The following is a 22229-nucleotide window of genomic DNA, read 5'->3' on the forward strand; positions in this document are numbered from 1 at the left end:
TCCCCCCCCCCCACCAGTTCTAAGCTTGTGACAGACACTTTCTAGTTAAAAATAAATGAAAAGCCTTAATAAAATTTTAATTTCTAAGCGGACACTTCACTTTTAATGTAGCAATTTCATGCATTTGATGCATTTTCTGCATAGTGTCTAATGGGGTTATGGATATTAATATAACTCTTCGTCTCTTCCCTTTGAGTTAACCATTAAATCCATTCTGTATAGTTGATATGCATGTTTGACTGACCACACAGACATCATGAAGGTGAACTTAAATAACATTTACTTGTTCAAATGCCACAAAAACAGAGCAGAAGAGCTGTACAGAAGAAGAGTGATTTGGTGAGGAGGTCATTTACCACATCTGAAGGTTTAGTTCATTTCACACAGCAGCAGCAGCTCCGCTTACCACGTATCGCACATGAAAAATCATTTACAAGATACTGCACGCTGTAATTTCACTCAGATGGGATACAAAATATAGAGCAGCAATTTTGATACCATTACAGACTAGAAGAAATACAAGAACACGAGTTCAAGACTCCAGAGAAGCAATGTAATCAAACTCAAGCATGTACACCGCAAATAAACAAAACTTTAAATGTAGTCGAGGCTCACAGTGTGATGAGATTACAGTAAACACTGCCGTTTTAAGGCTCCATCGTAAGCCACGGTACAAGTCAGAGGTAATGCGTTATCACAAATCAAATGTCAACCAGATTAATAGAAATCGCACACAGACCAAGTACTCAATCATACGTAAATCACATTCCAGTCTGCAGAAGCTTTCCCCCCTTGGGGGGGCGCAGCAGTTCAAACCAGAGGGGAAAAGGTAGTCACAATTACAACGGTAAAAGTAAATGGCGCACTAAGGCACAGGTTCGGCCTGCTTCAGACTGTTGGCTCGCTTTTTGTTTGTTTAAAAAATAAAATAAAGATATGGAGCAGTGCCAACTGAAAAGTTACCTGGCTCCCTCTGCTGGTCTACAGAGGAAAGGCACCATACAGAAGACATGAGGAGCAAATGAGTATGTGTGTGTGGAAACACTGAAGCAACAGCAGGCACACTGTGCTTTGAGCAGTACTCAGAGTCTGGTGAGAGGAGAACGGCAGCCCATACTCCGTCTCCAACCAGCTGGGCCTTCACAACATGACGGCAGAGACTCGAACGCTTTGCAACAGCAAAACTGTGCAGGCTGAACGAGGTCAAAGAGAGGTGTGAATGCAGGCAGAAAACAGGAACGAGCGTGAACGAGACTGGTGAGGAAAGGACAGATTCCGGAGGATGAATATACATGATCCATATCCTCCAAGTGCAACGCACAGAAAACTCTAACTCTGTAAAAATGGGATGCAAAGATGGGAATTAGTGCAACACAAATAGGTGGTGGTGGGGATACAACTATTTTGAGCTAAATCTAACACGAACCGAGCATCAGAGCTCCCCATAAAGACACAGACAGGTGACTCACTGAAGAAAACAGACAGCTACTGTAGCCGTGGCACAGATACATGATTTTCAAGCATGTTAGGCTTGGCACTTGTACGTGAGAGAAAGTATTTGCAGTTGAGGAGCCTTTTTCAGAAAACTGAACAACTATACACACACACACACACACACACACACAAGACTAACAATAGAAAAAGGCTATTGTTCCGTTTAAATGACTGAAATTAAAATAAGACAAAAAAATAGGACTATTTAAATGAACTTGACAGGAAAAACCCTTTTCTTTCATTTTGGTGTCTGTTGCATCCTTAGGTTTAGAAGAAATAAAACAAATTAAAAAAAGGCAAAAAAATAAAAAATAAAACAATATTTACAGACACACTGAAATTATATACACACACACACAAACTTCAGCAATCATCCTTCAGCTTCAGGGTCCTTTCTTTCACCAGTGTGAACTCGACGGTGGTTCATTGCTCTTTCACGCTCACTTAAAGATGGTATTTAAGCAGCGATCCCTTTAGAGAGCTGGTGGTTCAGAGGAAGCCGTTGAGTGCCAGTCAAAAGAAGCGCTTGCGTTTCAGGTAGGAGTCGGCGTAGTGCCCCCCGAGACCCTGAGAGTGCTGACCTACATAGCCACCCTCTGGACTGGGCTCTGGAGACGGGATGAGACGAGAGAACAGACGCTTCTGCCCACCGACCGGAGTCTAAACATGGACAGAAAAATCTAAATCAATCGAAGAGCCACGCTAAGAATAACTGTTAAAAGGTTCCTGGCACACTTATACGATAATTGACAAGTAGCAAATATAGATGTTAGACATCAGGGCTGAAGATGATCTACCTTCACACCAGCACCAGGTGCAGCAGAAAACAGGCTGGAATGAGTCACTGGAGGCATTCCAACAGCCTGAAGAAACACAAAAGCACTTTTTAAACTCTCTGGGATGGGTTACATATGTTCCACACATCTATGCAAATAAAGAAATCGTAATAAAGATGGATATTATGTGACGTGTGGTGGTGAGGATAAGGTTTCAGAGCTTTCAAAATGGGTCCTGATGAGTGATTCTTGGGCTCAGGGCCAATTCTGTGATCAAACAAGTGTTGAGCAGCACAGCCACTCTAGCCGCTTTAAATATGCCTGTCCATCTCAATGAAAGGATTTTTAATAATACATTGTGTCTGAATTTATTGCAATGAATTTCGCAATACATTCACTAATATAGGGTTATATCAAAGCCAGATCAAAAAGGCATTAAGACACCCATTAAATAGTTTTGGATAGAGATGCACATAAACATTAAAGTTCATACTAAATTTAGAGGTGTGAATCTCTTGGCACTTCATGATTCAATTATGATTCAGAGGGCTGGTATGCGAATGATAAAAACAATTTTTGATGCAACTTGAGGCATTTCTGTTTTCTATAAAGGATCTCTGCATATATTTTCCCCCTCCATGTGCAAGTTATGTTTTTCATTACATTATGCTTTCAAAGTATCTGTAATGATCCATAGTGAATTTACATTTCTTTAATAAAACAAATGGAAGTTATATTTAAGGGTTGGAAAGCTTCACCTTACAATAGCAGTCTTAGTTTACCTACTTTATATAAAAATATAATAAATGCACAAATTTAATATTCAAAGTAAGCTACTTTAAAATAATTACAAAATCAATTTAAAAAGTTGTAAGTTAAGAATTCAACTAACTAAATGAACAAGCAAATATAAAAAAGGTGAAAAAAAAAAAAAAAAAAAAAAAAAGTACAATCGATAAACAAAAAGTACTTCTCGGTATCTGTGAGTGCCTTAAGTATCTGAAAGTTTCCAGACAGGTGAACTTCTGGATTTTTCTCAGCATTAATGCTTTTTGATTATTACTGACATTGCAGCATAGAGGTGCCACAGTCTTTCACACTAATGCACAGATCCATTTCAACATATCAGATCTTCATAACATAACTGCCCAAGTTTATTACATCTCATAAAAGCATTTGGAGATTCAGTTGCATTTAACCGCTCACAGTTACTCACGGCTGAATACTGTGAGGGCTTTTTGGAACAAAGATGCACAATGTGTAAGTGAGCGTTTGAAAGCAGCCATCGATCAGTATGTGAGCGTCGTGTATCCAACATCTACTGCTCTCGAAACAGCATAAACGATGACTTTGTAGAGCATACACTGAAAGGAAGAAACTTCTATACACTGATCATATTGTGCGTGTTTTTATGTAATTGGCAGCGAATATACGGTTTTCCTTTACCCTTCAAATTGTGCAAATTGAAATAACGCCCCAAGTAAACCAGTAATTCTTAAAAAACAAGTTTTTGAAATTAAAATGCAGCTTGAGTGCCAATGCACACGTGAAAACAACAACAAAAAACTTGGTTCAGAATGGATTCTGAAATTTCAGATTCGTTGAGGGAATTTAAACGATGCCGTAGTGCTTTAGCCGCAACAAAGAATGGTTTGTTTTGATTACCTTATTAAGCTGGGTGGAGGGGATGTTGGTATGGGGTCCAAAGCTGAAATAAGATGACTGAGGGGGGCTGGGTGGATAGCTGAAAGGAGACCCTGCATCACTGAAGCCGGTTTGCCTGGAGTGCTTGAGACAGAGACAATTACGATTTCACACGTGTCCAATCTTGGAACAGAAGTCTTCTGGTGGTGTAAATGGAGGAGGGTGGAAACTGTACCTGCAAACCGTAGCTGGGAAGTGCTGCATTTTCCAGAACCTCCTGCTGCTCATACAAATGAGACAAGGGGTCCTATGGATTGAGTGAAAAAGAGACAACATCCAGTCAGAAAAGGTGAGAGAGGCAGCCACACATTTAGTGAAGCTGCTCTTAACACATGAACCGACCTGGTGCAGAGAAAACTCTGGTGTGCAAGACTCCTGGAAGCGCAGGCTGTAGTTCGAGTGGATGCCGTGGTTTGCACGTTGGTTAGCGGTGTTGCCAAGTGCCGTTCTCTTCCTGTAGGGGTGAGCCCTTGTGCTGGCACCTAAATAAACGTCATGCTTTAGGAAATGCAACAAGATAAAGAAAAAAAAAAACAAAAGCTGTGCAAGACATCGCGGGTGGACTGACCTGAAGATGGGAATATGCTAGGAGCACTGAGAAAAGGGTTCTGGGATGCACCAACTTCTTTGGGAGGCTCGCCTAATATAGATGCCTTCAGGAAAAAGAGAGGGTCTGAATATACAAACCCGCTTTAGACACAATTTGGCAACACAATGAAGACTAACAGAACAGCTCATGCCAGGCTAAAAGCAAATTGCAGCAATTTCAAAGCTTTCCTATGAAAGATCATGGCAGTAAATGTAGGCTGTGAGACAATAAAAGTGCATAAACAGGAGCATCCATTAGCATCCATCTCACCCCCGGCAGAGTCGGACCATCTGATCCTAACATCCCACTCAGGAGGGGCAGATTCAGTCCCTGCAGTGCAGGAGAGGCTGCTGGGGGAAGGCCGATCGGTGTGGCTGGGGTCTCGTTCTCTCTCCCAAGAGGTCGGCTGAGGGATGGTTGTTTGACGGGGCCGAGGGTCTCATTATGCAAGCCCAGTGTCGAAGCAATAGTGCCTGAATGAAATTAAATTTAGAACTGCACATTAAAATTCAAAGCCAGAGAATCTCCGTTAGTTTTCCCAGCTAAATATGACCTCCACTGGTAGGTCAAATATTAATACCACTTTTTGGAATTAAGTTGAGTTGCTGTCTATGGGAGGGTCAGAAAGCTTTTGGATTTTGTAAAAAAAATAAAATAAATAATAATAATAAAAACACACACACACACACACACACACACACATATATATATAAAAAAAGTTGTTCCTAAGATGAAAAAAAGGTCTAATGGGTTTGGAATGACATGAGGGAGAGTAATTATTGAGTCACAATTGCAACCAATCAGGGTCATTGTCGCTAACTAAAGCTTATTTTATTTCCAAATCAAAGTGTATAGAAGTACTAAACTAAAACAAACTATATAAAAATGTAAAAAAAAAAAAAAAAAAACGATTACCAAACAAAACTCCCAAACTTAGACAATTCTTAAACGCAGTTTCCCATTCCAATAATTGTGGGACAAAACATTACAAACGTGTGGTACCTTGAGGCATCTCTCCCAACATGTTCATGCCTTGAAGAGGAAGAGCAGCCAGAGGATTTTCACTCAGCAGTCCAGCCTGTGGAATGGCAGAACTGCATTAGTTTAACATTATAAAATAATAATAAATAAAAAAAAAAACACCACAAATAATCCAGAAAGACACTTGTCAATTACAACCAAATTAAAGAGGGATGTAAACTGCACACCAAGGAAAAAGACATTTGATGAACATTCCGGCCGATACTTGAGCAGAAGTAGCTAATGGCGTTTTTACTAAATAATTACTTAAGCTCAAACCATTGGTCTGTAGTGGAAGAATAATTTAACAGCTAGTACTTTCCCCAGAAGACACTTGAACTAATTTGGTAAAATATCATTGAAAAGAAAAGAAAAGCACACAAGCACCTCACACCCACACAGAGGAACCACTCACACAAGGGAGAAGACTGTACTCTTTATTGTGCAGAATATGTGCCCAAAGAAGAGGATTCCCTAAAAGAGCTTGCTGGGAGGGGAGAAGAAGAGAGTGAGGGCTAAAACACATGCTGCTGGGACAGTGGCAGGAGATGAGGGGTGGAGGGGATGGAGGAACGGTACCTGTTGGACTTGGTTCTGGAGCAGCAGCTGCATGAGGGCAGCAGAGAGGGCAGGGTTACCCAACAGAGGTACAGCGGGCGCAGCTCCCAGCAGGCCTGCATATTGAGAGAAGAGTGAAAAATAAACTACCTGGATAAAAAAAAAAAAAGCCTACAGAAGAAAAACGAGCAGACGCACCTTGTTTATGCTGCAGCAGCATCTTCAGTGCAGCAGGGTTACTGAGGCCAGTAAGGATCTGCATGGCATTGGGTTCAGGAAGGAGACCTTTCCCTCGGTTCAATGCCTGTACAAAAATTTTAAAGCCACAATCACTTTCACATTTGCTTTTTTATTGTAGGATCTACTAAGACATTGCAAAATGTAGGTTAAGGAAATCTGAGAAAGTTTCTCAAATAATGGAGGTTGGGGGTCTACCATGGTCTGGGCGGCGATGAGGGCAGCCAGCATGCTTCTTCCTGGTGGTCCTGGAGCACAGAAGGACACACGTATGTGAGTGCCACCTAGAGCTCTGCCATCAGTCAGCCGCTGCACATCCTCAGCCATCTCAGGAGTGGAGAACTCCAGCACTGCAAACCGCCGAAAATTACCATCTTGACCCTGAGCAAGCTGTAAAACAAATAAAAAGTGGGAAAAAGATATTTATCAGTATCAAGTCAGTCATGGAATTCCAACAAGGCTGTTCCCATGAAGCAACAGACTTGAAATAAATGCTCCCCTCCTTAAAAAAAAAAAAAAAAAAAGTGATTTACTCACCCTCATGTAGTTCCAAACATGCATGACTTAAATTTCTCTGTGGAACAAATATTTTGATGCATTTTTCATCCATATATTGGAACCAAAACTGCTTGGTTACCAACCAACATTCTTAATATCAAAATGTATTTATGTTCCACAGAAGCAAGTCATACAGGTTTAGAATTACATGGAAGGCAAATAAGTGACAAATTCTGGGGAAATGACCATTTCAATGTCACATTAAACCGATGTGATCAGGCTGCTGATATGAATAGATTTTTCTCAGACGTTTACTGAGAAATTTTACTGAGCATAAACTTCCAAAACGGAGGAGGGGAAACCACCTTGAAGCACCTTTTTTTTTTTTTTTTTTTTTTTTGCAATTTCACAAGAACCAAGTATATAAATACACCTTATATTCCAAAAAGGTTAAAACAAGCCCACTTTACAAGGTACAAACCAAAAACATTTTCACATTCATCTCATTTAATATCATCTAGCTCTCTCTCTGGTGCAAATCAAAGATTCTCCTCAGAAATACAAATACAATCAGTAAGCTAATGGGAGAGCTCAGTTGTACCACCTCAAGTTGATGGGATAAAAGAAATCGAGAAAGTAAGGTAAAATGGAAAGGAGAAAAAAAAAAAAAAGAAAAAAAAAAAAAAAAAAAAAGCACCACCATGACAAGCACAGTACTTTGGTGAAATGCATTGTAACCACTGAGCCAAATCCAAAGCCCAGTTCTATGCTAATCTACACAAAACACATGCATACTAATACAAAGACAGACAACCTTTCCTGACAGAGCCATTAAGATTAATGCAGCTCCTGAGCTTCTCTGCTTTGGGTGGAATGGTGTTGAACAAGCAAACACAATGAGTCGCTAAGGCCTTGATTAGATGTTCTTAGAAAAAATTCATTAAACATTATTTGCCCATTTTACGCATGATTGGAGCCTCATCCACATGAGGCCAATTCAATACCTGCCTAATACCTGAGGAGATTGAACTGGGAGCACAGCTGATTTAATGAGAATTAACTTCCAAAGCCTTTGTTAATTCCATAGCAATGGGGAACATGACGAAAAGTGTCATTCCCAACAATGCCCTGTGGAGTACGTGATCCACGTTTAAAATGAAAGGCAGCAGCTCTCTCGTTCCAGAATGACAGCACCTGGCCCAGTCAGGTGGTGATCACCATAGAAACCAATGCACTCCCTGCCATGGAGCACTCAGCACTGCCTCGTGGAAAGCAGGTCAAAGGTGAAAGAGCTGAACATAAAATGGAACCATAAAAGGAAATTTAGCTTTTAGCATTGCAGCTTCTAAGGGCTCTACAAGATCCCAATCAAGGAATAAGTGTCTTGTGTAGATAAAGGATCTGTCATTTTTAAAACAAATGTGCATATTATATATATTGGTTTTATTTTTTTGCTCATCTTGCTCAAATGGTCATTTTGCACTAGCTCTGCAACATGTCCAAGACTTCACGCATTACATAAACATGTTGAAAAAGTAATGTGTTGCCGTCTGTGTACTTTGGTTAAAAAAAAGGTAGGGTACTAGGGCTGAAACGATTAGTCCACAACAACAACAAAAATAGTAGAGTAGTCATTTGATGTAAGAGCCTGCAATAACATGGGTTGACCAGTGTGGTGCTGTAGTGCAAGACTGTAATTCAGCTCTCCTGATGCAATTCAAGAGAAGACAGCGCTTCAGTTCAGACCAAATGGCGTTTGGATGAATATGTGATTACAGGTGCTGGTCATATGATTAGAATATCATCAAAAAGTTTATTTCTTTCACTAATTCCATTCAAAAAGTGAAACTTGTATATTATATTAATTCATTACACACAGACTGATACATTTCAAATTTCTCTCTTAATTTTGGTAACTGACAACTAATTAAAATCCCAAATATATATCTCAGAAAATGTGAATATTGTGAAAAGGTTTAATATTGAAGACCCATGATGCCAAACTCTAATCAGCTAATTAACTCAAAACACCTGCAAAGGCCTTTAAATGGTTTCAGTCTAGTTCTGTAGGCCACATAATCATGGGGAAGACTGCAGACTTGACAGTTGTCCAAAAGACGACCATTGACACCTTGCATAAGGAAGGAAAGACACAAAAGGTCATTGCAAAAGAGGCTGGCTGTTCACAGAGCTCTGTGTTCAAGCACATTAACAGAGAGGCGAAGGGAAGGAAAAGATGTGGTAGAAAAAAAAAAAAAAAAAAAGGTGTACAAGCAATAGGGATAATCACACCCTGGAGAGGATTGGGAAACAAAACCCATTCAACAATGTGGGGGAGATTCACAAAGAGTGGACTGCAGCTGGAGTCAGTGCTTAAAGAACCACTACACTCAGACGTATGCAAGACATGGGTTTCAGCTGTCGCATTTGAGTCAAGCCACTCTCGAACAACAGACAGCGTCAGAAGCGTCTCGCTTCAAAAAGGATTGGACCGCTGCCGAGTGGTCCAAAGTTAGGTTCTCTGATGAAAGTAAATTTAGGATTTCCTTTGGATATCAGGGTCCCAGAGTCTGGAGGAAGAGAGGAGAGGCACACAATCCATGTTGCTTGAGGTCCAGTGTAAAGTTTCCACAATCAGTGATGGTTTGGGGTGCCATGTCATCTGCTCGTGTTGGTCCACTGTGTTTGAGGTCCAAGGTCAACGCAGCCGTATACCAGGTGGTTTTAGAGCACTTAATGCTTCCTGCTATTGACCAACTTTATGGAGATGCAGATTTCATTTTCCAACAGGACTTGGCACCTGCACACAGTGCCAAAGCCACCAGTACCTGGTTTAAGGACCATGGTATCCCTATTCTTAATTGGCCAGCAAACTCCACTTTTTGAATTGAATTAATGATATAAACTTTTTGATGATATTCTAATTATATGACCAGCACCTGTATATACACTGTACTGCATGCTTTCCTCTCAGTAATACAAACTCTGAAGTTCAGCAATCCTGTAAATAAAACACATTTATTTATATAAAAGTACAATGCAATTAGATCAAGCTAGATCAAGAAGCTTTACAATATTAAACATGAAAAAAAAAAATAAGAGTCAGCATTGCTTTCAGTTAGAATTAGAACTTAATTTTCTGTTATAAAGCAGCTCTCCAGTGTGGAGCTAGCTAATGATAAATCAATCATTCGTTCGTTATCTGGCTCGGCTCGGTGTTCATCTTCAGTTCTCTCTTCACAGCAGTACAGTCAGTGTACTGTTTGAGTAAATTAATTACTCCGGGATATTGGTTTGTTTGAACTAGAAGGGAGTGTCAGCCACATAAAAAAAAAAATAGTTAACAGCTTAAAGCTGCGGTAGGTAACTTTTGACGCTCTAGCGGTTAATAAACAGAACTGCTTGCGTCTTGCGGAAGAACATCGTAGCCGGAACTACTTCTCTGTTTAGGTCTATGAAGAATCACAAAGGTACTGGGTTACTCCGCCGCGGTACCCCCGAAGCAATCCAAAATAGTCTGAATATAAACACTTATTGTAGGTGCACCCTAGTGATTCAGGACAAGCTAAAAACACGGTTTGGAAAATGGATTTATGGTGTACTCTCTTATTATATACATTTTTCTACATTTTGAACACAAACAAAGTTACGGAGCTCTGATTGGCTGTTTTCTTACCGGGAGCGGTCTGTAACTGCAAATGGCAATAGGACCACTGGGAGGAGCCAGAGGAGCTTGATTTTTTTCACAGATTATCTGTCTCATATTCTACTGTCAGGACATAATGACAGGTTTAACAAATATGTAAAAACGCGGTTGGTTGGAAGAAGTGGACCAGAGCTGCGGTTCAGTTTAAATAGCGTGCGGTACACATGCAGTGTGAGCGCTAACACAGGAGCAGAGAACTACTGATACATGTAGCATGGTTACGTGAGCGTTTCTGAGTGGCAAACGCAATATTTATAAAGCAATGTGTTGTGAGAGGGTCTTCTGTATCACCGCATCCCAAACGACTCAAAATAAAGAATCTAAAAGTTAACAGAATGATGCACTCCACTGTGCTGAGCGAGAAGCTTCCTGTATCCCACATATTAAGTTGCGATTACGAGCTACCTGCATTAGAATTATTTGTCATTTAGGGAATAAAATGTTAGGCTTCTGTCAATTTTGAGAAAATACAAACAATAAATGTTTTTTTTTTTTTTACACTCTTTAATCTGCAGTGTGATATTCGCCTCCTTTTATGCGGCATGTGACTAAATTATATTTTCCGGTTTAATATTTGCAGCACGAAAATAACATTTGAATGTATGTTGAAAAAAAATAAATAAAAAAAGATAAAAAAATAAAACTGAACAGTTGAATACAAACGAGTTTCTGAAATTTGTGTTTAAAAAAAAATCATCAGTAAGCCTATTGCGGTTTTTCGTTTTAAATGTGAAGAATGACAGGTGCCACATACTTTTTAATTTATAAAAATTTTTGTTGGAGTACAGGTGTAATATATTCGATTTTACTTCATGCAATGTAACATGATTTCACTGTCGTAATTGTGACTTAATTCCTAAAATATTATGACGCTAATCTTTTTATTATAATTTTTTTTTTTGAGAAGGATAAACTGACAAAAATGCTCAACTCACGGTCTTGAGCTGGCCGCTGTGTAGGCTATTTAAAAAACAAAACTTGAATTTCTGACTGAGGAAAGCCATGAAAATCTTGGAGAACATGGGGGTGAGTAAATTTTCAGGAAGTTTTCATTCTGAAAGTGAACTTTAAATTGATGCCGATGAAAATAATGGTATAAGAGAATTGCAGTCTATTCAGCATATTTTACTGTCGTGTAGGGCTGGGCAATTCGGTTGTTAAGTGATGATGTAAGAAGCGCTGCTTCCGGGTCCAAGCCTCAACTCGCTTCACTTGAGAATACTACCTCAGCAGCCTTTTATGAGCACTGTTTATTCATATTAATCATTTAAGCTAAACACTTTCAAACTTACGGTATACACTACAGTCTCCATGCTCACAGCGTCCCAAACACAAATAATTTTTATATTTATATTTTCATTGTCTGGCTATCTGGGACTTCAGTATGGAGTTAAAGGTTAAGATTATAATTTTTCGCTAGTATTCTATTAGCACATTTTGTTGTTTTCTTGTGGTAACTGATAGAGCGTTTGGACACAGGAGCACTGCTACGTGACGTCAGACTTAACAAGCGAATATGGACAATATGGTTTTTAATCAGTCGATATTGATAATTATCACGATGAATGTCAATTTTGTATTTTATTTTTTTTCCCAAGTTTAAAGGTAGATCCGGTTGTAGAAACCAGATAGTTACTTGTGGTTAAATCACTCTTTATGGTCAGAACATGACAAACACTTAATGTGTTTAAATTATTTACACTTTTCCAGTCATTTTAACTTTATATTCTGCATAGGCTACAGTTAGTATAAATGCACAAATGCTACAGAATACAGTTAGTATTTTCTGTGATTAAGCCATTACTCCTTTAATAAATGTCTACATAATAAAATTCTATATAAATTCCCATGTTTCTGACAGTACCGTGGTGTTTTAGTATTACTACAGTAAATGATAGTCGATTTATAGATTGAAAAGCCTTCACACGGTGTTTCTACCATTTGTCAGCAGCGTTTCCTCTGCCTTTAAACTAATTTATAATCAGTGAGTCATTGGTGTTACACTCATAGTGCTGTAGTGTTTGAGTGACCGAGTAAACTAATGTCGCGATGCTGTTCTTTCATTTATTGGTGGATCGCATCAGTTATCACATAGCGCTGCTGTCGAGTGGATAAACTGTCAATGTGCCGTGGTTCAAATGAGTCATGCTCATTTTACCGAACTCTTCATATTTTATCCAGGAAAATTACTGCCCTACTATCATGTAGTGGTGTATTTTTTTTATTATTATTTTAGTAAGAGTTAAGATGACAGGTTTGGGATAAGAAACCGTGAAAAGTCACAGTTTTGGAAAGGCATGAGGGTGTGTAATTGATTTTAATTTTTGAGTAAAGGATTCCATTTAACACAGGAAAAACAGATTAGGACGTTAACATTATTTTCCACTGATGACAACTGCGACTTTAAGACTCGATGGTGCTCAATCAGCCAGACTGTTTAAAATGTCAGTCATCCAGCAGATAAATGTCAGTAGAGCAACTGAAGTATAACAGCTTTTTATCAGCAACACCGCAGTAAGAGGATCAGAACAAGTGAAAATTTACAAGTTTGACTGGAATGAAGGGGCGGCAGTTGCTACTTTTAAAAAACTTCTAAAAAAATTTTAAGTGAGGATTTCTAGCTTTTTGTGTGCCATTTTTATTATTTCATGGAAATAAACAATCACTTAGAAAAATTATATTGCTCCTTTCCTCAACTGCTTCGTTCACGAAAGGCTGGAGATAGATCTTAGCTTTTTGGATCAGCAGTCACATTAGCTCAACATTTCTGCCAGTTTTTCATTAGCGGTATATACACAAGCACCCTAGATTTCATCATCATAATATTGCAGAAGGCAGATAATGTTCCACCAGATAATTAGGTAAATAAGCGTGACTGCGCATATAAAGAGACGAACACAATGGCTGCAAATTAAACTTCAAATTAAAACTGTAGCACTGGAGAAACAATCAAGTAGCATGTTGATTACCATATCTTGCCATCTGCCTCAGTGTACATACAGATCACATTAAGTCAAAATTGACCCCATTTACTTCCTTAATATCAATGTCTTATTGTAAACACTGTAATAAGAAAACTATGGCCCTTGTAATAATTTTCTGTAGACAGAAGAGACCATTCCAAAATAAATTAAAATTATATTTATCTGGCAAAGAATAAATCAACCCCACCCTTTATAATTTCCCATTAAAAATTCTTTCACTTTAAATTAAATCACATTAATGAAATTGTGAATGTGGTTTCAGAATTATTTTAAACCATAATTTAACGTTTAAACAAACTAATATTTTCTTCCTTGTTGTGAATTTTATTTTATGAAACAGCTTCTAAAATAGGTGGGGGGGGGGGGGGGTACCACTGGTAATTGATTGACTCTCTTGCCAATGCTGTGATCGGAGTCAGTGTTCGAAACATTAAAGCTCTTGGTGGGACCCCTTGTTTAAATCAAATATCCATATTTCTGTCTTATTGACAGAAAACCTAATAAATGTCTGTCCGTTGGTTCAAAGATAAATGCTTCAATATTAGTAAATTATGTGTACCAAACATTAAGCAAATAAGAACTACTTTTCTTGGCCATAGCCAGAGCGTGAACCAACTCCATGGTAAGGCTAAAAGTTTCTACATTACGGTCAATTATTAACTTGCGTAATAAACCCTTCTTTTTAGGAAAGTACCAGAAATTGAACAGGTCATGAAATATTTTAATATGACTGAATTTGTATTTAACGTGATCACAATCTAATGAAAACATTGTAAGTTAATGCTTTAATTTCCACATTTTAACAGCTAATAAATCTAAGTTTAGGCTCTCTTGAAAAAACTCCTGTCATAATCACTGAAGCGGCCTACACTATGCTGAAATAATCTTTTACATTATGTACATCTGCACTTTGTTATAAGAAAATTCGCAAGTGCAGAATTAATTCTGAGTGCACACACTTAAACTCTGCCATTTCAGTGATGACTTATCTGAACTCCTCTGATTGGCCATTGCATTCATAAGGTCAACTGAGTCATGTCTGATTAGTTATAATGCAAAACGCTGTAAAAATGTATAAAATACATGAGATCGACATTAACTAAATTCTTGTTTCTAGTAATCATTTTCACTAATTCCATGTTTCCACCATTTTAAATCACAGTGACCTCAATAACATACTGAAGAGACATTACATTAGGGGCTATTAATAAGGAAGGTCTACAAGAGTCAAGTAAAAAAAAAAAAAAAAAAAAGGCCATCATGTGTAAAGGCCCATTCACACCAAGAATAATAACAATAACATTCTAAAAATTGGTTTAAAAATTTAAGAGAATAGCAGAGTTCACACAATGATTACACAATATTAGGGCTGCAACTAACGATTATTTTGATAATCGATTAATCTGTCGATTATTTTTACGATTAATCGGTTTATGTACTTATATTTTAGTTTTGCCCATTTTTTCCCCAAGTAAATTATTAATAAAGGGTCTTTATCATTCAGCATAAATTTTTAAGACATTTTAACCATTTTTCAATGTCATACCCTCATCAAACATATACCTGGAGTTTTGTTTTATTATGTGTTAGTAATCCTTTTTCGTACTCCTCTGCAATCAAAACACTGACCCATACATACTCTATTTGAAATCTCCTTGTGAAATTTGCTAATGTTTTCACCATTGCAGTCCTTAGAGCTCCTAAAGTAGTTTAACATCCTGAACAAAGCTTAAGGAATCTTTCAGAACATATTTTCACGAAGAAGGATAAAACAGAATAAAACTGCAGTACATTGCATTTTATTATTTACTGGGAAACAATCCTTCGAAAAAAGTGCCAATGGCATGAAACCTGAATGAATTTTCAAGTAAAATCCATCAGAAGGTTGTCCAGAAAAAAAAATTGGATACACAAAAAACCTGCTGTGTGAAAAAGAGCAGTGAATACTTAGAAAAAAAAAAAGTGAATTTCAAATATTTAAACATTTACCTCTCTCATTCATTCATAATTAGGCTGCAAGACTGAATTATGAACTGGTAAACGACAAACTGAAAAATTTGAACTTTGTCATCAATTCACGCCGCGTTAACCAATCAGGAGCCTGCTAGAAGTCACTCATTCAACAGTATGTTCCTGCAGCCTCCGGTTGTGCAGGAATACCCTTCTCCACTCATTCAACAAAGAGGAACGACTGAGGCCGGCGACACACTGGATGCGTGGCGCAAGTGTCTCAGCCGCGTGGCGTGTCGGTTTTTAATTCGGCTCCCATGTTAACAGGTTAGAGCATACAGACCGCCTGTGTGAAACGCACGTCTCAGGCGCGGCTCGAGCCGCGCGGCAAACGCGTGCATGCTAGAAATAGAACCGACGCCTATTTTTACCGCGACATGCACGCGTATTGGAAGCGTTTCGAGGCAAAATATAATAGGAAAATGTGTTTTGTCATTTTGTACACAAATACATATGAATTCATGATATTTTGATATTTGAAAGTCTATAGGTTGACATAAATTCAGATATAAATGTAATTTAAAAAATAAATTATCGATTTTCAAATATTGCACCTGTCAAACAATCTATTTCGCCGTCAATACTTTTGACAGTGTCCTTTATCAGTAGGCGCAGGTGTGTAAAAAAAAAAGTTGATATTGTTGTCATGCAGACAAGAGCCTGGTCTTTCAACGGTCTCCCTCTACAGCAGCAGCGCGCCAGCGCCGCGTCAGGCACGCTTCTGGTGTGTAAAGACACAGAATCCACCACGTTTCTGGGACGCTTCAGACACGCGGCGCTCACGCCACGCAGCCAGTGTGTCACCGGCCTAATGTTGTCAGTGAGCAGTCAAGCGGAGCTATATGACAAAAGTTCATATTTCTACAGAGACAGGAATAAAAAGGACCTCTATATATAAAACATTAATAGATAAAATAAAGGCCAAAGATAAGAAACGTTTCATTTTACCCCAAACAAATTATATTGTATCTTGAACCACTAAAGAGACAGAGCCAGCGGCAAATGTCAGAAGATCTAGCCGAGGTGAGGCTGCTCTCGGCGGATACATGATGACGGAGCTCCCGCTGATCCCATTGAGCTCATCTCCGAGATCGGCGAAACATTTTTTTTAAATGGACGCTGTCATAATAAATAAACCACATATTTGAGTTTAAAACAACTACATTCTCGCCTGAAATACTTTTAAAACTACATTTCATGACACAATAACTGTAATATTTTGAAAATTATCCCAATAAAAATGGCGGTTGAAAATGCTGCGTGAACTCAGCTGGCAGAAGCCCCTCAATGACTCCAATTCGCGTCTGTTGTGAAGTTAATTTCACCCGCGAATGATCTCAAAATGGTCAAGCAGCAAACTAGACGTGGTAGAAGCGAATTTGACGCTCAATTCTCGTTTGGTGTGAACACAGCATTAGGGGCTGTTTACATATCGTGCCTAAAAACGCGTGGAAAGCGCTGGGCACGCCGCTTTCTCCTTTCCAAAGTGCTCTGGCAGTTGCGCCCCTGATGCGTCTGCCTTTGCTAAGCAACCATGACGTGCTCTCTCCATGAAGATGCGGAAATTTCGGCAAAGGATAAATGAATTTGCAGCTCTAAAAATTGCACCCGGGGTGCTCTTGCGGCTCTCTGAAAAGTTTAGATATTTTTTTTTTTTTTGAACTACGCGTCGCGACAGCACTACTTCCATTATGAGCGCGCATACATTGGAAATAACGAACTTGAGCGCGGAAAAGACGTGATATGTGAATGCCCCCTTAAACAGTTCAGTAGTGCAGTTTACAGGTTACTCTTCTTTTTTGAAGGCTTAAAGTAAAGTGCTCCCACATCCTGCTGAATGCTGCAGAGACGCTGTTTGGGAAGCACGTGACATAAAACGGGGCCAGCTATTGGCTATTCACTACTTCTCCTGCTGTACCGGCTAATATGCACGAAATGAGCCGCTTATGGCAAACAAAAGTTATTTAGCAACTAATCGATGACTAAATTAGTTGACAACTATTTTAATAATTGATTAGTTGTCTCTGCGCTACACAATATAGACTATATTTTACAGTCATGGTGTTAAATCTGCTATATTATGGAGGAACGATATTGTTGGAATCACTTTCTGAAAGTTTTTTTTTTTTATAGCTGATGAATGACAAAACAATGACAGCTAATGAAACAATTCAAATAAAGAAAAATGTGCGCATATATATATATATATATATATATATATATATATATATATATATATATATATATATATATATATATATATATATATATATATATATATATATATATATATATATATACACACACACAACAAAAGTAGGATAAGTCTTTTTATCCGGTAAGAAAAAATGCGCATAAACTACGACGTAAACACCGAATAAATTACACAATGCGCATCCAAAAATTAATGTTTTGTTTTTATTCCACTAAGGCTACGTCCAAACGAAGCCAGAGCTTTCCCTATCTGATCTATTTTTCCCCTCGTCTCAAAAAATATCCGTGTCCACACAAAACGATGTAGTATACATGCCAGACCAGCATGTGGCGCTGTAATTCTGCCACAGATAAACCAAAACACGGTTTAAAAAAAATATTGGTTTCCCTCTATCAAAACGCCGGATCTGTGTGGATGAAACACCAATACGATACAAAATGTATGCGTATACAACGAAACACATCTCCGTCTGGACGTTAGAGAGGAGACAGATTACACTAGATTCACTATTTAGATGCTCTCAAAATGTGCATGCTGAGGAAATCTACTGGTTGAGGTTGTGTAATTTCAACAAGTGCAACAAAAACATACCTTTATCGTTCACTGGAGTGGACAAATAGTTATTGTATTTGTATTTATCGCTCTTGGTGGGAACGGGCCTTAAAAGATGAAAAAACACATTCTGCATGAACAAACCCTTACTTCCACACTTGACTCAGGTCAGGTAGGTCAAGCACTCGTACCAACCTGGCAGAAGATGGGAGTGTGTGTGTCAGTCAGCACACTGCAGAGATCCTGAGAGGTGAGGATGTTTTGAGGTAGTCGGTCCACACAGAGGCAGCACGAGTGCAGCATGGGAAACGTGAGAGAGCCAACCTCTGTCCAGTGTACATACAGCATTCGTGACCCAAGCTGCTTCCCCAGCAGTTCGGACTTCGCCCTGGCTGCAGAGTCCTTCTTCATGTACTCCACAAAGCCATAGCCCTTTGAGTGGCCTGTTGTGGCACTGTGCACCAGGAAGCAGCGCTCAATGTTTCCAAAGGGGCGGACGAGCTCCTCAAACTGTTGCTGGGTGAAAGCCCTGGGAAGGTTGGCGATGCATAGCAGAGCGTCCGTCGGCTGCAGCTGCACAGAGATCTCACGCTCACGGAGAACAAATTGGTGAAACTCCTTTATCGCAAACTGAGCCTGCTCACCGTTCAGTAGAGTCACAAAGGCTTGAATAGGAAAAAAACAGAATTAGTAAAAACTCCCAGGCATAAAGAAGAAAAACTAATGATATATTACTAATCAAAAAGAAAATGTAAAATAAGTCACCAAGGCTGCATTTACTTGATCAAAAATAAAATGTAAAAACAAAAAGCTTTTGACATATTGCTACAGTTTAAAATAAATTTTCTCTATCGTAATGCATCTTAAAATATTCCTGTAATGCAAAGTTTAATTTTCAGCATCATTACTCCAGTCCAGACACTTCGGAAATCATTCCAATATGCTGATTTGATGCTCAGCCATTTATAAATCAACGTTAAAAACAGCTGTGCTGCCTAATATTTTTGCAGATATGGAGATACCTTATTTAAAATAAAAGTTCAAAACAACATTTATAAAATCTTTTATAAAAATCTCTTGTAACATTCAAAATATTCTGACTGTCAGTGGATCAATTTTAATCCTCTTCGCTGACTTAAAAAAAGACGATCCTTTCATTTAAAAAAAAAGCCAAATTAAAAACAAAAATAAATAAGTAACAAGAAATGAATCCAACACCTAAAGACTACAATAATAATAAAAATATGAGTGATGCTAAATAAAGACTTAATTTTCTCAGAGAACTATATAAAATGTTGCCAAAAAAAAAAAAAGTGATTACAACAAATATCCATTCATGTGTTAATATGATGATTCATACACACCTGTCCCTTTGTATTTGTCCACAAAGCAGTACTTCAAATCATAGTTACTTAACAGCTCATGCACCTCCTAAAGAGAAAAATAAATAAATTCATCATTCAGGAAGACTTTCATTAATGAACCAATAATGATTCTATACTTCATTTTACATTAAAAAAAGAAAAAAAAGAAAAAAGTAAATCTAATAGATTCAACACAACTTGAATGGCTCAGCTATCATTTTCTTGTCATATTGGCACCCTCTATTCTCAAATCTCTCATTTCAGAGTGTCACAAATAAATTGATATTTCAGTGGTTATGATTGAGGGATTCATAAATTACTTTTGACAGCAATGGGGGGGGGGCACTTTTGCTTTCAGGCCTCCTACGTGATACCATAATATGAACCAGCACTTTCTTTCAGTGTTAGTGAAAGCAAAACGTTTTGTTTCAGCGCCTTCTATCCTTTGTCATCCTCATTGCTCCCATTCCAATCTGGAACAATACTAGAGTCACTCAAACACCCACAATCACACCTGTTTTCTCCATGAATCAAGCATTTTCCTAAGAGAACCACATCAACAAACAAAAAGAACCAACCGTCCCATATTAACATTGCTCGTTCCCATAATATAACAGTTTGAGAACTTGGTTGACAACAACAAAAAGTCATAATGAATAGCTGAAGTTTGAACCACAGATCACTTTAGTACATGGTTGAGAAAATCTGTAACTTTTTTTTAATGGCATGTCAGCGTCTTCGGCCATTTTCACAATGAAAACTATATGTAAGCTGCTGATTTACAATAGAAAATAGAGGCATTTAAGACCAGTTTTTAACTTTCCATGAGTATCAACAATAAAATTCTAGAAGAAACAATTCAATGCAATAAAACCGTTGGGATAGTGACTAGTAAAAAAAAAAAAAAAATGAACAAAATTTAGCAATAGTGATCAAATGTACTATTTGAATGGAGTAGCTATAGTAACTCACAAATAAGCATTAGTGAAATTAAATATACTAGTCACAACGGGATTACTTAGTATAGAGTGGGAAAAAAATGAATAGTAACTGGTTTTACAAAATAACTGTCAAAACAGACTCTGGTCAGCAGGTAACTTTAGCCAAATAACATTCGTGACCAACGTTAATTGGAAATGGGAAACATTTTCAGAGTGAAGAGGATTTCGATAATTGCGATAATTCAAAATAACGTTAGTTAAATGAAGCAGCGAATATATAACACGAAGCTGTAAATTCACAATCTGTGACTGGGCACATTTTCAGGATAAGCATCCGGGGATTCAGCTCGATTAAATGAACGGTCAAACGGCCCGAATCAGTTAACAACAAATAACGGAACGTTACACATCTCGCATCAGAATCGGTTCAGTGTGATCAAAACATCTCTACGACCGTTGAGCATTCGCCTTTTTATCGTCACACCAGATTCAATTATCGACACCAATGTTAAACCCAGTCTGTTAACTACGGAGTCAGCGATAACTGAAATTTGTAAGTGGAAGTTTGACTCAATCTGTGTTTGGGCATCACTTGTTTGAAGTAATGTTACAAACCTGATTGCTGATATCGGCGGGGAGGTTCTTGATAATTATTTTTCGCCGATTATAAAACTCTCTTCTCGTTCTTTCCAAACGACTAGCAATCTCTTCTGGACCGAGGGCCGTCGGTTCATCATCGAGTCGTCGCGGACAGTCGCTGGCCGTCGATGAACCCTCATCGCCGGTGTGCGCATCAACGTGTTTGCCCGTTTCAAAACCCCAGTTTTCGGGTTCGGCTGCTTGGTCGTAACTTTTAAATTGTGGATTCGGGGCAGAGTTGGCAGCAGTGAAGGACTTCTCGTCTCTGGCAGCTGAGCTAACGGACACCGCGGCCGCCATGTCTCCGTGTGGAAGTTTGTGTGCTCACTCGGTCGTTTGCTTTTGGCCAGTTTAAACAATACACACATGCGAGAAACTCGCCCGCTGATTGGTCGAGGGGAAATGCATTTTTCTTTCAGACTTGAGGGGCGGGGCTAACGAGTCAAGCTCAAATTTGAACACAAAGCAGGTGGGTTGCCAGATACTATTAAAATGTTAAATATTTACAAAATAATAACTTTGTCCTTGCTCTTTTTTATGGCATTCGTTTCCGTTTTTTTTTTTTTTTTTTGCTTTTTTGTTTGATTGATTTCATATTAGAAAGAAAGAGAAAAATACCTGATATCATGTTGTTCAGTGTACAGTTAGCAAGATATCACTTTGTGCCAACCATACAGTTTACAATATTGACGTCCTTGCTATGAGTTTGTTTAATATTAATACCCCGATGTTTATAGCTAGTTATTTTTACAGTTCTCTAGTTTTAAAGGCGTAAAAATGGGGACTGGTTGCCAGATAAAGATAAAAGAAGTCAGTGGTCCTCATGGGAACTTATACTGTAAGTGGTTCGCTTCATTTCACTGGAAGATCAAGTCATATTTTGTTAAATGGTAAAAAAAAAAAATAAATAAAAAAAAATAACATAAATGGACAGTGCATTTT

General features: G+C 38.3%; 1 protein-coding gene across 1 annotated transcript; it reads right to left on the bottom strand.

Moving 5' to 3' along the window:
- Positions 1 to 263: 263 nt before the first annotated feature.
- On the bottom strand, positions 264 to 21681 carry LOC127953306 (ribonucleoprotein PTB-binding 1). The gene is made up of 14 exons (XM_052552440.1): positions 21264 to 21681; positions 19708 to 19774; positions 18539 to 19008; positions 6577 to 6768; positions 6340 to 6445; positions 6163 to 6257; positions 5566 to 5641; positions 4834 to 5036; positions 4543 to 4627; positions 4317 to 4456; positions 4150 to 4221; positions 3936 to 4058; positions 2292 to 2357; positions 264 to 2154 (listed from the first exon to the last, which is right to left on the bottom strand). The coding sequence occupies exons 1-14, from the start codon at positions 21585 to 21587 to the stop codon at positions 2008 to 2010; spliced, it is 2166 nt and encodes a 721-aa protein (XP_052408400.1). The 5' UTR covers positions 21588 to 21681; the 3' UTR covers positions 264 to 2007.
- Between the last annotated feature and the right edge of the window lie 548 nt (positions 21682 to 22229).

The sequence above is a fragment of the Carassius gibelio genome, chromosome B3 (assembly GCF_023724105.1).
Source record: "Carassius gibelio isolate Cgi1373 ecotype wild population from Czech Republic chromosome B3, carGib1.2-hapl.c, whole genome shotgun sequence".
NCBI classification, from domain to species: Eukaryota; Metazoa; Chordata; class Actinopteri; order Cypriniformes; family Cyprinidae; genus Carassius; species Carassius gibelio.

What these genes read in the sequence shown, in the direction of transcription:
- LOC127953306 (XM_052552440.1), bottom strand. Translation starts at nt 21,587, where the DNA reads ATGGCGGCCGCGGTGTCCGTTAGCTCAGCTGCCAGAGACGAGAAGTCC. An exon ending in GTTGGGAGAGATGCCTCAAG is followed by an intron (nt 5,037 to 5,565) that starts GTACCACACGTT and finishes AATTTCATTCAG; the next exon opens with GCACTATTGCTTCGACACTG. An exon ending in TTCCCAGCTACGGTTTGCAG is followed by an intron (nt 4,059 to 4,149) that starts GTACAGTTTCCA and finishes CTCTGTCTCAAG; the next exon opens with CACTCCAGGCAAACCGGCTT.